The sequence below is a fragment of the Acinonyx jubatus genome, chromosome A1 (genome assembly GCF_027475565.1).
Source record: "Acinonyx jubatus isolate Ajub_Pintada_27869175 chromosome A1, VMU_Ajub_asm_v1.0, whole genome shotgun sequence".
NCBI classification, from domain to species: domain Eukaryota; kingdom Metazoa; phylum Chordata; class Mammalia; order Carnivora; family Felidae; genus Acinonyx; species Acinonyx jubatus.
Genome location: NC_069380.1, coordinates 196,644,311 through 196,658,839, shown reverse-complemented (window position 1 = coordinate 196,658,839; position 14,529 = coordinate 196,644,311). Strand labels below are relative to the sequence as shown.

The 14,529-nt window shown below is 38.2% G+C and overlaps 1 protein-coding gene across 2 annotated transcripts in view; it reads left to right on the top strand.

Moving 5' to 3' along the window:
• Nucleotides 1-14,529, top strand: part of NDUFS4 (NADH:ubiquinone oxidoreductase subunit S4) — a 110,230-nt gene that overhangs the window by 74,770 nt on the left and 20,931 nt on the right. For both annotated transcript variants that reach the window (XM_027076520.2, XM_027076521.2), the window contains exon 4: nt 14,036-14,109. In XM_027076520.2, the coding sequence (XP_026932321.1) occupies nt 14,036-14,109 (74 nt within the window). The remainder of the gene's footprint in view (nt 1-14,035; nt 14,110-14,529) is intronic.

Sequence of the window (14,529 nt, the reverse complement as noted above, 5' to 3'; positions counted from 1 at the left end):
TGTGTAGGTATAATGTTAAGTGATAGACCTATATATTATATTTACATGAATATGTATTTAATGCTCATGTAAGGGTGGCCCAGCACAAAAATCAAAGAAACAGTCTTTTCAGAGAACTATTTACTGGATAAAAATGGCTGACGCCAAGCATTGTTAGCATGGCCCCAAGCTGTTTAAGATACACTGTGTGAATAGTGTTAATAATTTAATGACACTTTTGTTTACGTATAAATTATTTTTTGTTGTTGTTTGTAAGGAGAAGAGTGAGTTTAGAAATTAGGTATTATGGGGTGCTTGGGTGGCTCAGTCGGTTAAGCGTCTGACTCCTGGTTTCGGCTCAGTTCATGATTTCATGGTTAGTGAGCTTAGACCCCTAGTCAGGTTCTGTGCTAACAGTGCAGAGCCTGCTTGGGATTCTGTTTCATTCCCTCCACCACTTGCACATGCTCTCTCTCAAAATAAGTAAGTAGATTTTTTTTTAAGAAAAGAAAGAAATTAGGGGCGCCTGGGTGGCTCAGTCGGTTAAGAGTGTAATTTTGGCTCAGGTCATGATTTCACAGTTCATGAGTTGGAGCCCATGTCGGGCTCTGTGCTGACAGCTCAGAGTCTGGAGCCTGCTTCAGATTCTGTGTCTCCCTCTGTCTCTGCCCCTTCCCTGCTCATGCTCTGTCTCTCTCTCAAAAATAAATAAGCATTAATGAAAAAAAAAATTAGCTATTTTGAGGGAAACTTGCAAGTTCCTGAGATCTTGTGATTAACAAATTTATAGTGCATTGGAATAAAGTGGTTGTAAATTCGGTGGCACCAATGAAGTCAGTAACCTAAATCTCTGTGGTGGAATAAAACTCAAATGTTAAATGGCAGGACTGCCTCTAATTGAATAAAAGCTGCTGTTTGTTGCTGCTACTAGAGAAAACAGCCAGATAAGCTAGAAAATTGTCAATCTTATTGAGACTCCTAGAGCATTTTATGTGTCCAGTCTTTAGTTGAAGGTGGTTATCAGTTTAAATTATGTCTAACTGTAAAAAAGTCTGATATTTAACATCTTTTCTTACAATGTACCTGGGGGAGTTTTTGTTAAAAATGTCTGCCATGTGCAGTTTAAATACAATTATATTTTATTTGACAAGATGATATATAGGCAGTTTTTTAGGTGTCCGTATTCAGTGTTTTAAATGCTGTGATTACTCTTTAAGTCACGTGAGATTTTAATGTTTTCCTCTATTTGCAAGATTCATCCATTGTACTATTTATTAATGGTATTTGCGTAGTTTTATTAATAAATTTAAAGATCAAATAGGCTTTATTCAGTGATATATGAATCAGGTAGCATCCCATCTAGCTAATAGAAAGGAACTCTAAAGAACTATACAAAATGGAAGACTTTTTTTTTTTTCTTAAGATTTTATTTTTAAGTAATCTCGCTGCATCCAGCGTGGGACTTGAACTCACAACCCTGAGATCAGAAGTCACATAGTCTACCGACTGAGCCATCCAGGCACCCCCAAAATGGGAGGCTTTAATTGGCAGAATGGTCAGAGATAGGGAAAGTATGGATTACCTCTTCTCTGCGGACAGAAGGGGGTCTGGTCTATTGGGTGGATTACCTCACTATTGCTGACAGGGAAATTCTAGAATTGACTAGTTTAAGGTTACATTTCTGGGAGAGGTTGAAATTACAGTTAGGTATGCAGTCTTGCTTTGTTGATGTGAGGCTTAGCGCAAATGACTCCATTTTGAGCCTATTTTGATTTTTTAAAAAATTAAATCAGACTCTCAGCATAACTGAGAGATAACATCAAAATTAAAGGCATTAGCATCACTCCCAGCTACCACTTTGAAGTTCTCCCAGCTCTTTCTTTTTTTAAATGTTTATTTATTTTGAGAGAAAGAGCAGGAGCCAGGGAGAGGCATAGAGGCAGAGAGAGAATCCCAAGCAGGCTCCACACTGTTAGTTCAGAGTCTGACTTGGGGCTCGATCTCACAAACCAAGAGATCATCACCTGAGCTGAAATCAAGAGTCTGATGCTTAACCGACTGAAACACCCAGGTGCCCCTCTCACAGCTTTTGTTAATCCTTTGTATTCACAGGTCTTAGTGTCTGTGACAGACCACAGCTTCAGGTTCTTAATTTTTTTAAAAATTTTTTAAAATTGATTTATTTTGAGAGAGAGAGCAAGTGGGGTAGGGGGAGAAAGAGAGACAGAGAATCCCAAGCAGGCTCTGCACTGTCAACGCAGAGCCGAATGCGGGGCTTGAACTCATGAACCATGAGGTCTTGACCTGAGCTGAAGTCGGATGCTCAACCAAATGAGCCACCCAGGTGCCCCAGGTTCTTAATTTTTTTAGGTTGGTTATTCTTTTTGTTTTTTTGGTTTTTGTTTTTAATCTATTTTATGTTTATTTTTAAGAGTAAGAACATGAGCTGGGGATGGGCAGAGAGAGAGGGAGACACAGAATCTGAAGCAGGCTTTAGGCTCTGAGCTGTCAGCACAGAGCTTGATGTGGGGCTCAAACTCATGGAACATGAGATCATGACCTGAGCCGAAGTTGGACGCTTAACTGACTGAGCCACCCAGGTGCCCCCTTTTGGTTCCTTTCAGTCTTAGGAAGATTATTTGCTTGTTGGGTAGAGGATAGGAACATGCATTTAAAGTCTTTGAGAGAATACATCATGCCAGGAAGGATTAGTATGATTATAATAAACAAGACAATTCCCAGTGTTTGGATGGGACTTTAGAACCATGGTCTCCAAGATGCAAACCAATCAAAATCAATTCAGTCAAAGACTCCATGGAAAGAGTCAACCGTTTTATGCCAAGTGGCTTTCTAGGTGATCTTATGTAACTAGTTTCAGCTTCCCCAGAAGTAATCCACAGCAGGTGGTATTGACCAGGGAATTAGAGCCCTGCCTGCCAAAGGAAGTGAATCCTGAATGCCTCCCAGTAATTCTCATTTTAATCTGTGGCTCCAGACTGGAAAGTGACAGCCATGGAAGCCAGTTATATTTTAATGGCCTGTAGACTACACAGGCAGTTTTATTCTGGTTACCCTTTCCTTGTATTCCTTTCTTTTTCTTTTTCTTTTATTTTTTTAACATTTATTTTTGACAAAGAGACAGAGCATGAGTGGGGGAGAGGCAGAGAGAGAGAGAGAGAGAGAGAGAGAGAGAGAGAGAGAGAGAGAGAATCCGAAGCAGGCTCCAGGCTCTGAGCTGTCAGCACAGAGCACGATGCGGGACTCGAACTCACAGACCGTGAGATCATGACCTGAGCCAAAGTTGGATGCTCAAACGACTGAGCCACCCAGGCGCCCCGGTATTCCTTTCTTTATAGAGAACCTAGATGCAAAGTTCCCCAAGTTTTGAGGTTATTAACTAAAGACAGGGAAATGGACCAAGGGCTCTCTAATATATAGACCAGAGTTTTTGATGACAAGAAGAGAGGATTTTAGCTAACGTATGAAGTCTTGATCTGGGATCTTGGGAGGAAGTAATCTACATCATTGTCACCTACTTCTCTTCTTCAATCTGATTTGAAGGTTTCCAGCTTTTGCACATTATTAGATATTAGGCAAAGCCTTTTTCAGCTGTGAAATATGTGCCTGAGATTCTAGTCCTTGAAGTTCGGCTCCATCTAGGTGGTGAGGAGGAACAAGTAGAGCCCTTTCTGAGGAGATTCAAAGGCAGTCTTTGTTCTCAGTGATTCCAAGTGTGGGGGAAAATGGAAAATACTAATTTGGAGAGTTGTAGCCAGATAATTGATGAAACTAGAAAAATTTAGGATCCAGTCTAGTTTATAGGAATACAACAAAACCTCAAAAATAGTTCATAGGGCTAGGATCCAGCATTTAAAAAGGTACAAACATTATGCTCTACAATTAACTCCCATTTTTTTAAAAACCAAAGATAAACACAGTAAAACTAATCGGCAGTAAACTTGGCCTGATTGTTTACATAAGTGCAGTGAGAATAGTGACTTACCATATGAGCTTTTTTTGAACACTGCTTTGCTGAAACATTTCATAAGGAATCTCGAACTGTGAAAATCTTCCAAGGGACTGGCCATCAGATTTTACCTGCAAAATCATTCCTATCAAAGCCTTGGTAGGGGCGCCTGGGTGGCTCAGTCAGTTAAGCATCCGACTGGCTCAGGTCATGATCTTGCAGTTTGTGAGTTCAAGTCCTGTGTCGGGCTCTGAGCTGAAAGCTCAGAGTCTGGAGCCTGCTTTGGATTCTGTGTCTCCCTCTCTCTCTCTTCCCCTCCCCCGCTCATATCTGTCTCTCTCTCAAAATCATAAATACACATTAAAATTTTTAAAAAGGCCTTGGTGATATAGCCAGTGTTTCCAATTGTGTCTTGTTATAAGGAGAACAGATTTTTAAAAAATTTTTATAGTGTTAATTTTTGAGAGAAAGCCAGGGAGGGACAGAGAGGTGGGGAGACAGAGTATCCAAAGCAGACTCCATGCTGACAGCACAGAGCCCAGTGTGGGGCTCATACTCACAAACTGTGAGATCATGACCTGAGCCAAAATCTGACGTTTAACATATTGAACCACCTAGGTGCCCCAAGGAGTTTTATTGAAGTTGTGTAAATAACTAGCTATATTGCTATGAAAAGAATACTTCAGAGTTTCATCTTTGTTTACGAAGGTATACTTAACCAAATTGTTGTAAATCATTAATAGCTTAAGAGAAAAAGTTTGCAAAGTCTGGAAAAACAAAACATTAAAGAACCAGCAGTCTTTCAGATAAGAAGTTCTATAAATTATAATTTTTATCAGTCCACTCAGTGCCATGTTAACTAATCCTTTATTTTTTTTTAAGTAGGCTCTACACCCAATGTGGGGCTCAAATTGACAACCCCGATATCAAGGGGTTGCATGCTCTGACTGAGCCAGCCAGCACCCACCATGTTATTAATTCTTGAATCCATTTTTTTCTAATAGTTCTGGAAATTCCTACCCAGTTTAGTTTTATGATCTTAGTTATGAGAAACCGGTACTTGTCAGGGCGCCTGGCTGGCTCAGTTGGTAGAGCATACAATTCTGGATCCCAGGGTTGTAAGTTTGAGCCCCACATTGGGTATAGAAATTACTTAAAAAAATAAAAATCTTTAAAAAAAAGAAACCTGTACTTGTCAAAATCCTTTCCATGAATCTCCTTGAAAATGGTAGCACTTTCTTAGGAACACTGAAGCATCAGAGTAAAACAACGTATCTCTGTAAATGGAATTGACAAGGAAATTTGGTTATTGTGTTACACAACATTTTAAGAGAAGTAGAATTATGAATGATAACATTACACCAGGACATCAGATTTCTAGAAATTTTAGAAAACTTATAGTACATACCTATATAAATTACATAAAGAAGGCTTAATATTATTTTATCTGACATGGCTTCTCCTGTCACCTAACATATCAAATAAGCCTAACTAGTTTAACATCTCCCTTTTTATAAGAAGAGAATACAAATCTTTTGCAATTTTTTGGGACCCTCTAGAAAAATCTTAAAGTTAGTTCAAGGTCAAAAATACTTCATTTGGAGTTTGAATTTTGGAAAGTTGATAAAAAATATCAAGGGTTAAAAAACACTTGGTCAAGTTGGATCGTAGGTTAGTGTGAAATAATACTTAGTTATCCAGTTAACCATAGGGACAATTAATGACTCTGAGAGCAAATACAAAATGTTAAATTAGGGGGCACCTGACTGGCTCAGTTGGTAGAACGTGACTCTTGATCTCAGGGTTCATGCCCCATGTTGCGGCATGGAGCCTACTTTAAAAAAAAAGTTAAATTATTGTAAAACAATAAGCTTAACTTTTTAAATAGGGAAGTAATTAAATTTAAGTAACTAAAGGTGTGATAAAAAAAACAACATGAAACACAGGAAATTATTTTGACAAGACAAAATCTTTGATTTCTAGGCAGATTAGTCAAAACGGTAAAGGAATAATAATTTTTTTTACTATCTCTTATCAAAAGCAGACCAACAGTCCCAGGAAAATTTTGTCCTTTTAACAGAGAGAAAAACCACATTCTAATCTTACTAGCTTACTTGTTCACTTAAATTTATTCTAATCTTAGCCAGTCTTGACCATGCCTAATACTCGTCCAAAGATTCTTTTTCTTCCACAAACCTTAGTGGCTTTAATTACATATGTTAGAATTTTTAACCCTAAAAACCTTTAAAAAAATTATGTAGGCTCCATGTCCAATGTGGGACTTGAACTCATGACTTTGAGATCAAGAGTTGAATTCTCTACTGACTGAGCCAGCCAGGTACCCCTAAAACTCTTATTTTTTAATGAAAATAAGGAAGTAAACAAATGGTTATGAACTGTCTCTTACACTAGCATTCTGTAGATTGGCAGACATAATTTTGTTATATCTGGGAACACATGTTTTCTCATAGTAAATTTCTCAGGCACAAAACATGTTTACTAATACATCCAAATACCTTGAGTTCCTCTATAAAAGGAAGGTAAAGTAGATAAACCTATATTCAGTAATTAAATGTTTCAGTATTTTATCTTATTTGCAAATGATCTAGATATGTAATGATTCTCCATCATTTAACTTAGCAAAACTTTAAGGTTTTGGATTACCAAAAAGATTTGGGAAACTTAAAAAATTTCATCTAAAAATCTTTATCCTGCTTACATCTCTGTAATTCACTTGTTCTTAAAAATTTTGTTTAGATCACTTCTGAAATTTCATCATCACAAGTTATTTTTCTTGCTGATAAGTTTTGTAACAGATAATGTGAACGTGGACTAGTAAACCCAAGTTAATAAAAGTTGTATGTCTGCATTATATTCACTATTGATAATTCTGAAGACATGCCTATTTTAATTAAGCCAACAAACGTAAATTGGCTTTGATACTGAATATTTTCACAGATCACATGAGTCTGAAAAGCATTTGAGTTTCTATTGTATAGTTGAGAATTTTAGGAATGCCTTAATTTATAGAGGTGCTTAATTTTCTTCAAGCCAATTAAATAGAACTCTTTTACAAATTAACTTTACCAATACCATTAAGAGATTTAAAAAAATCCACCTATCTGTAACACATATATTTTGACACATAGACATACAGACAGATGTAAATGTAGAACTTCTAACTTCTATTTTAAAATTACTTGCACAGGGGTACCTGGGTGGCTCAGTCAGTTAAGCATCCGACTCTTGATTTCATCTCAGCTCATGATCTTACAGTTCCTGAGATTTAGCTCTGTGTCTGTCTCTGCACTGAGCATGGCACCTGCTTGGGATTCTCGGTTTACCTCTCTCTCTCTCAAATAAATAAACTTCGAAGAAAAATAAATTACAGCCATCAATCAGGTACAGTAATACACAACTCACTAGTTATAAAAGAAGTTGGATCTAAGTTGTTTTTCTGGTAGATGGTATAGGTTAAGGTTACTTGTTCAGATGGCTAAAGCTTTTTACTTTTCTGGAGGAGACATCTACTTCACTGAGTTGATGTTCACAGATTTACATAGGACCTTTGAAGACACATTTTTTCCATTGTCCCGTTTGATTACAAATGAAACATCAACACTTGGGGCCATGGTTTGATTGTGGGGGGGGGGTGTGATGTGGGGGACCTAGGTGTTATTTTAGGTGCCTGGCCTTGGAGTTATTATATCTCTGTGGCCAGTATCTTGGCAGACTTTTGTTTGTGGTCTTGTTTCAAAGTTCCTTCAAAGTGCTCAGCTATGGTCACAGGTTCAGTCAGTCAATTGTCTCCATCCTGTTTTCTGCTTATCAATTCACTAATCTCAGGAGATACTCCATTGACAAATAGAGCAGCTAGAGCAAGTTGGGTGACCTTATTCTTATTCTGGAGCCCCAGAATGCTGTAGGAAGAAAGCTTCCAAGTGGGTTTAAAGTCTGCAACAGATTCATCTTTGTTTTGTTTGCATGTTTGAATAATATACAAATAATAAATAAATATACATGTTTGAAGAGGGGGACACTAGGAATGGCTTTTAAAGATTGGTTCTGTTCTGTGAACCTTTTCTAGTCCAGGAGGGGACCAGATTGAAGGTTAAGGATCTTGGATATCATCCTTGGGGTTATACCATCTTGCTTCCTGCATCCATTTTTGGGCTTTACCAGGTCCCACCAACATGTGCACAAGAGGACAAGATCTGGCAACCTGGCTCTAATAACTTCTTCAGAAAACTTTTGGGGATCGTCCTTGGGTTTAGGGAATTCTTTTAACTATGGTTTTAATTTAGTTTTGACCAAGGAGTGGAAGAGAGTCACCCCACAACCTCAGGTGTTTTTATTGTAAAAGATAACCTTTTAATAGTCTCTTCAGAGTGGAAAGGCAGTTCAGATACAGGATTAGTAGAGTGTTGAGTACGCAGGGAAAGGAAGATTTGAGGCGAGCAGTAGGAGTTTTATTGTCTTTTTTTTTTTTTTTTTAAAGTACTTCTGTGTCTTTAATTTTTCATTAGTCTTTTGCTTCATTTTTTTAATGAAGCATTTTTGGAATCTTGATGCATTTTGGAAGCTTCTGAATACCAATTAAAATAGATATCTCATTCTGTTTGTTCAGTTTAGGAACCCTTGTTTTCAAGTACATTTCTTAAATGAATGATCTCATCTAATTGGAACGTTCTCCATAATGGCCATTGTAATTAATTCTAGGTTGTCTCTAATAACATTTTGACAATCTTGTAGGTATTTATAGCTTCTGAGACAAAATATGCAGGTGTGTCAGAAGGTGGCATGCTTAACTTTTTAGAATTTAAGGATTCCTTCCCTTTTGTTGTTATTCCAGCTAAGCCTTTGGGTCTCTCAGAACCAAACTGAAAGGGATACTTGTAAGGGATGTGCTGCTGCATTGGGGGTTTTATGGTGTTTTGCAGTATACCTCATTGCACAGAAATGTTCTTGAGGTTGACAGTGACTTAGTGTCAATCTAATCCATTCTGTAGCCGACTTATACTAACATGGGGATCTCTGAGTTAGGTGGTGATTGCTCTAACAGCTTTTAAGTGCCTAACATGTTCCCACCAATTTTTGCAGCTTTTTGGCTTCCATCATCCCCATTAACATTAACTTTACACAAAACAAGACAATCAGACATGTATACCTTACTATATTGGCAATAACCAAGAGATAGTACTGTGCTCTGGCCATGAGATAGTCCTGTGTGCACCGCCAGTAATTTCTATCATGAAACCTTGGACTGGGGAAAGGATTGAACGAGCAGACACCAACAAATGGGGACTGGAGGCTCCACATCAGTGGGAAACTGCAACTGCCATTAACAGTTCCCCCATAGGTCTTGGGACAGAATTAAGGACCCTGGGGTTTCAGACAGTTAAACCAGAATTGTGGCCTGAACTACCAGCAGCTCCCATGGAACTTACTGGTAAGCCAATTAGATTTGGAGCTTGACGCAAAGAGAGCAGAGATCAGAATCAGGAACTTACCCATGACTCTTAGAAATGGTGGAAAAAAGGGTGCCTGAGTGGCTCAGTCGTTAAGCATCTGATTTTGGCTCAGGTCATGATCTCACAGTTCATGAGTTCAAGTCCCACATTGGGTGAGCTTGAGCCCCACTTGGGGTGAGCTGTGCTTCTCTCTCTCTGTCCCTTACTCACTTCCACCCTCTCTCTATCTCAAAAAAAAAAAGGTGAAAAAGACCAAGAACTCAAAAGGATTCATGGGTACCGCCCGTTTCTTATTGTCCCTAAATGCCATCAGAAGTTTGCTTCATATCCCATAGCTGCCACCAAATCTGTTAAAAACAAAATTCAACTGAGTAAATTTAAAGATCAAATTGGCTTTTATTCAGTTATTCATGAATCCAGCAGCATTCCATCTAGCAAATACAAAGAAGCTTCAAAATTCTGTGCAAAATATAGGAGGCAAGGATAAGGAAACAGCAGATTTCCTCACCTCTCTGATTGTTATTCCAGATTGACTATTTTAAGATTACATTCTTGAGAGAGATTGAAATTGCAATTAGGTATGAAGTTTTGATTTGCTAAACACAAATGACTCCATTTTGGGCCTGCTATCTTTTATAACAATTTTCAATTGGGGGTTATTATAATACTTAAAATGAAGATTCTTATACATATCTCTTGGTGAACCTATGACTTCATATTAATATGCTGATTGACCCCTGATCAGATGAATTTCTATTCAGTACCATTCTTTAATTCTCTATCCTTATGCCTATTCAGTTAATGACGCTGGTTATGAGATAAGTTTTGTTTTAGCAGACAGTGCAGTGACTGATAGATTACCTTGAATTTATGGAGGATATATGTTTTGCTTTGTTAGGGTGGGTCTGTTTCAATTTTACTCTGGTCTTAGCCCTAGAACACAGTGTTAGAAAATAAAAAGGCATGGCTCTTTTGACGTTTTGTTGGAAAGTACGAAGTACTTACCAAGTCCTTCTAAGTCTGTGGGACTCCAGACTTAGTCTTCCCTGTAGCAAGTAAACAGCAGTTGAAACCTCTGCTTAGTTGTTTCAGCCTTCTCAGTTGTTGAGACTCTTGTCCATTTGTGTGCAGTTCAGAATTTCCCTCTTCTTCAGATTCCTCCTTTTCACTGTTTCTTCCCCTAACTTGCCAGCAGCTCTGGCAATCCTAAACACTCTCTCCAGACTCCTTGTGCTAATAAGACTGGCTTTCTGCTTGACTTCTTGATGGTCCTAGCTATCTACACCAGAGAGTACCTTTAAGGAAAAAACAGTATCAACTTATCTAAACCGTTGTGTTTCCCTTCTTTCCAAGGTTCAATTCTTCATTTTCTTTCCTGCTTTTGGTCACTCTGTTCCCTTCAAACAGTTGGTTTTTCATTTTGTTTTGTCCATAGTTTATAATTATGTAACTGTTAGGCAGGTAAGTCTGATTTTAATGACAGGTAAATCTGCCATTATCCAAATTGGAACCTCAGTAATTGGGAATTGAGCAAATAAAGTTTAAAAATAGGAGTACAGGGGCGCCTGAGTGGCTCAGTCAGTTAAGCATTCGAATTCAGCTCAGGTCATGCTCTCACAATTTGTGGGTTCAAGCCCGCATTCAAGCCTGCTTGGGATTCTCTTTCCCTCTTTCTCTCTCAAAAAATAACTTAAAATAAGTATAGAAGTACAGATTATATTTGGTAAAGATTAAAAAGAGATTATTTATAGATGGAGGAGGGTAAACTGTAAAAGACTTCATGTAAAAGATTGGTATTCATTGCAGACCAAGAGATGGTTGGGATGGACTTTGATATGCTGGTGTGTTCTGGTCTCCCTCTGTATTCCTAGTGGAAGGAACAGATTCAGCTGGTGGGAATGTATAGGTTGCCTTCAGAGGAACACTTAGCAATCTGTTTGAACAGTTTGTTACTTTCAAGGGAAATAATTAAAAAGAAGACTGGAAAGTGTGGGTTTTGATCATATTGTAGAAGGGCTTGAATGCCAAAGTGTAGGAGATTTTGAAATTAATTTGGTAGACAGTGGGAACTATTTTAAGTTTTAAAGTTGGACAATGAGTTTGAGAGTTGAACTTTAGGAAAATTAATCTGGCAACAAGATGAAGGGTAGATTGGAGTCAGGAAAGGAGGCAGAAAGATTAGTTAGGAAAGAATCGGAAGTTTGAGGAAGGAGAAAGGGTGACTGGTGGTGGCAACATACTTAGAGAAGAATTGCACAACATAGTAGACAGAGAAGCAAAAGGATGGAAACTGATACAAGTTGTTACTGTTAACCTACGTGTGTAAATCTTCATAAATAAAGTGAGAAGAATAAAAGCTGTACCACCTTTGCAGAAAGGAGAGCTCCTGGCTCCTGAGTTTTTCCTACAGTTTTTTTTGTTTCCTATTCTCAGCTAAGCTGACATGAATGACAACACTCACCAAATTACTGGATCATATTTATGTTGACCATTTATTTTTAATAGAGGATGTTTCTTTTATTTTTTTTAATGTTTATTTTTGAGAGAGAGAGAGAGAGAGAGGCAGAGAGAAGGAGACAAGAGAATTTGAAGCAGGCTCTAGGCTCTGAGTTGTCAGCACAGAGCCCAATGTGGGGGGCTCAAACCCACCAGCAGTGAGATCATGACTTAAGCCAAAGTCAGGTGCTCAACTGACTGAGCCACCCACGCACCCCAGGACAATTCTATTTTTTAAAAGTTTATCTTGTGAGAGAGTGAGCGGGGAAGAATCTCAAACAGGCTCTGCACTGTCAGCGTAGAGCCTTTCATGGGGCTCGAACTCACAAACCATGAGATCATGACCTGAGCTGAAATTAGAGTCAGATGCTTAACTGACTAAGCTACCCAGGCACCCTTTGTTGACCCTTTTGTTCTCAGTATAGTTTTTCTAAACTGTCAACTGAGAAATCATATGTGCTTTGAAGAGGAGGGATCAATATAAAATTATTATTCATTATTGGTGCTAATACGGCTAACTAACATGAAGTTCTTTTGCTTACAAGGTGGGGGAAGTGGTATGGTAAGAATACATATCATAGGATCTCATAAGGAGCCCCAGAACAGTAACCATAGTGGATGAATGCAACTTCAGCAATTTGTGAATCTTCATTTCATTGAGGGCTGCTTCCCATATATTCTCTTCAGTGTATATCTCTCATACCTTCCCACTATCCCACTTCCCACTAAATCTTATTTTTTACTTCCACATTTTTTTTTCATTTTTTTTTTCAACGTTTATTTATTTTTGGGACAGAGAGAGACAGAGCATGAACGGGCGAGGGGCAGAGAGAGGGAGACACAGAATTGGAAACAGGCTCCAGGCTCTGAGCCATCAGCCCAGAGCCCGACGCGGGGCTCGAACTCACGGACCGCGAGATCGTGACCTGGCTGAAGTCGGACGCTCAACCGACTGCGCCACCCAGACGCCCCATACTTCCACATTTTTAAAGTATATTTATTTATTTTTAGAGAGAGAGACATTGGGCATGCACATAAGAGGGGTAGAGGGAGGGAGGGAGAAAGAAAGAATCCCAAGCAGGCTCTATGCTTCCAGAGCACAATGTGAGTCTCGATCCCACGAACCAAGAAACCATGATCTGAGCCAAGATCAAGAGTCAGATGCTCAAACGGCTGAGCTACCCAGGTGCCCGTTCCACATTTCTACATGATGTTTCACGGAATGCTATATTCACCATTGAGAGATTCATAATAAACATTTGTAGCAAACAGTGTTCTACCTTTTTATAAATGTACTAATAAAACTGATATTTCTGAAGTTATATGTATGGCAGCTTGTGAAGAGTCTGTGTAGATTTGTAAATATTACCCTTTCTTAGATTGAGGAACTCAATTAGATGTCAATTCTTGGAGCTTTATTTTGTCATGTGGCCATATGCTCATTGCCCATAATGATAGAAGGTTCATTAGAAGAGTGGGTGTTGTTGCCATCTATTGGGGGGGGGGGGTAATGATAGTAGTACTTACAGTTGCACTCACCAGTAATTTTCTTGGTAATAAATTTATAAGGTCAGTTTAAGAATTCTCTTGTTTTTTTTTCATCTATTTTTTTTGAAGAGTTGAATAAATGATTTTATTAAGGAGTAAAAAAATTGCTGAATGTCTTTGCAGTCACTAATTTTTTTTAATGTTTTATTTATATTTGAGAGAGAGAGAGAGTGCAAGTGGGGAAGGACAGAGAGAGAAGGAGGCATAAAATATGATGCAGGCTCCAGGCTCTGAGCTGTCAGCACAGAGCCCAAGAGGGGCCTCAAACCCATGAAGCATGAGATCATGACCTGAGCCCAAAGTCAAACGCTTAACCGACTGAGCCACCCAGGCACCCTTGCAGTTACAAATTTTTTAATTTGACAATACAGGTTAGAAAATCTGTTTAACACAGGAAAAGATGACATTCAAAGAGTTAAGTTTTAAAGAGACTGTTTGAAACAACGTATTTCATCAGTAGTATACTTATCTCATACAGCAGCTGTTTATTTTCTAAACGTTTTAGTTGATTTTACATATATATTTTAAAATATATATTTAATGTTAAATCCTGGAAAAAAATGGTCTCTTACAGGGCTGATCCCTTGTCCAACATGGTTCTGACCTTCAGTACTAAAGAAGATGCAGCTGCCTTTGCAGAAAAAAATGGTATGTTTAGGTTATATTTGTTTTGCTTTGACAAATAAAATGAAAGTAAGATTTTATTTTATGTTCTTGACCTTAATCAAAATCAGTCAGGAATACAGAATTTGAGTTGAAAGAAATCTTGTAGTAGGTCTGTCTAATCCCGTGGTTTTTAGATTTTTTACACCATCAAAACACCTCTCCCATGTAAAAAAATCTAAAATAGAATGCCCACATAACACATAAAAGCCAAACTTCCCTAATTTGAAATAGAAGCAGGGAGAAAAACTATTTCTCCTACTCCTACCTTGTTTATGGCTCCCTCTGCAGAATTACTAACATTTGGTTTTTGAACTCATTGAACATCTCATAAGATAGCCTGTCCCAGTTGATACCTCTGTTTATTATTTTCTTTATTACTTTGAGCCAAAATCTCAAATCTAT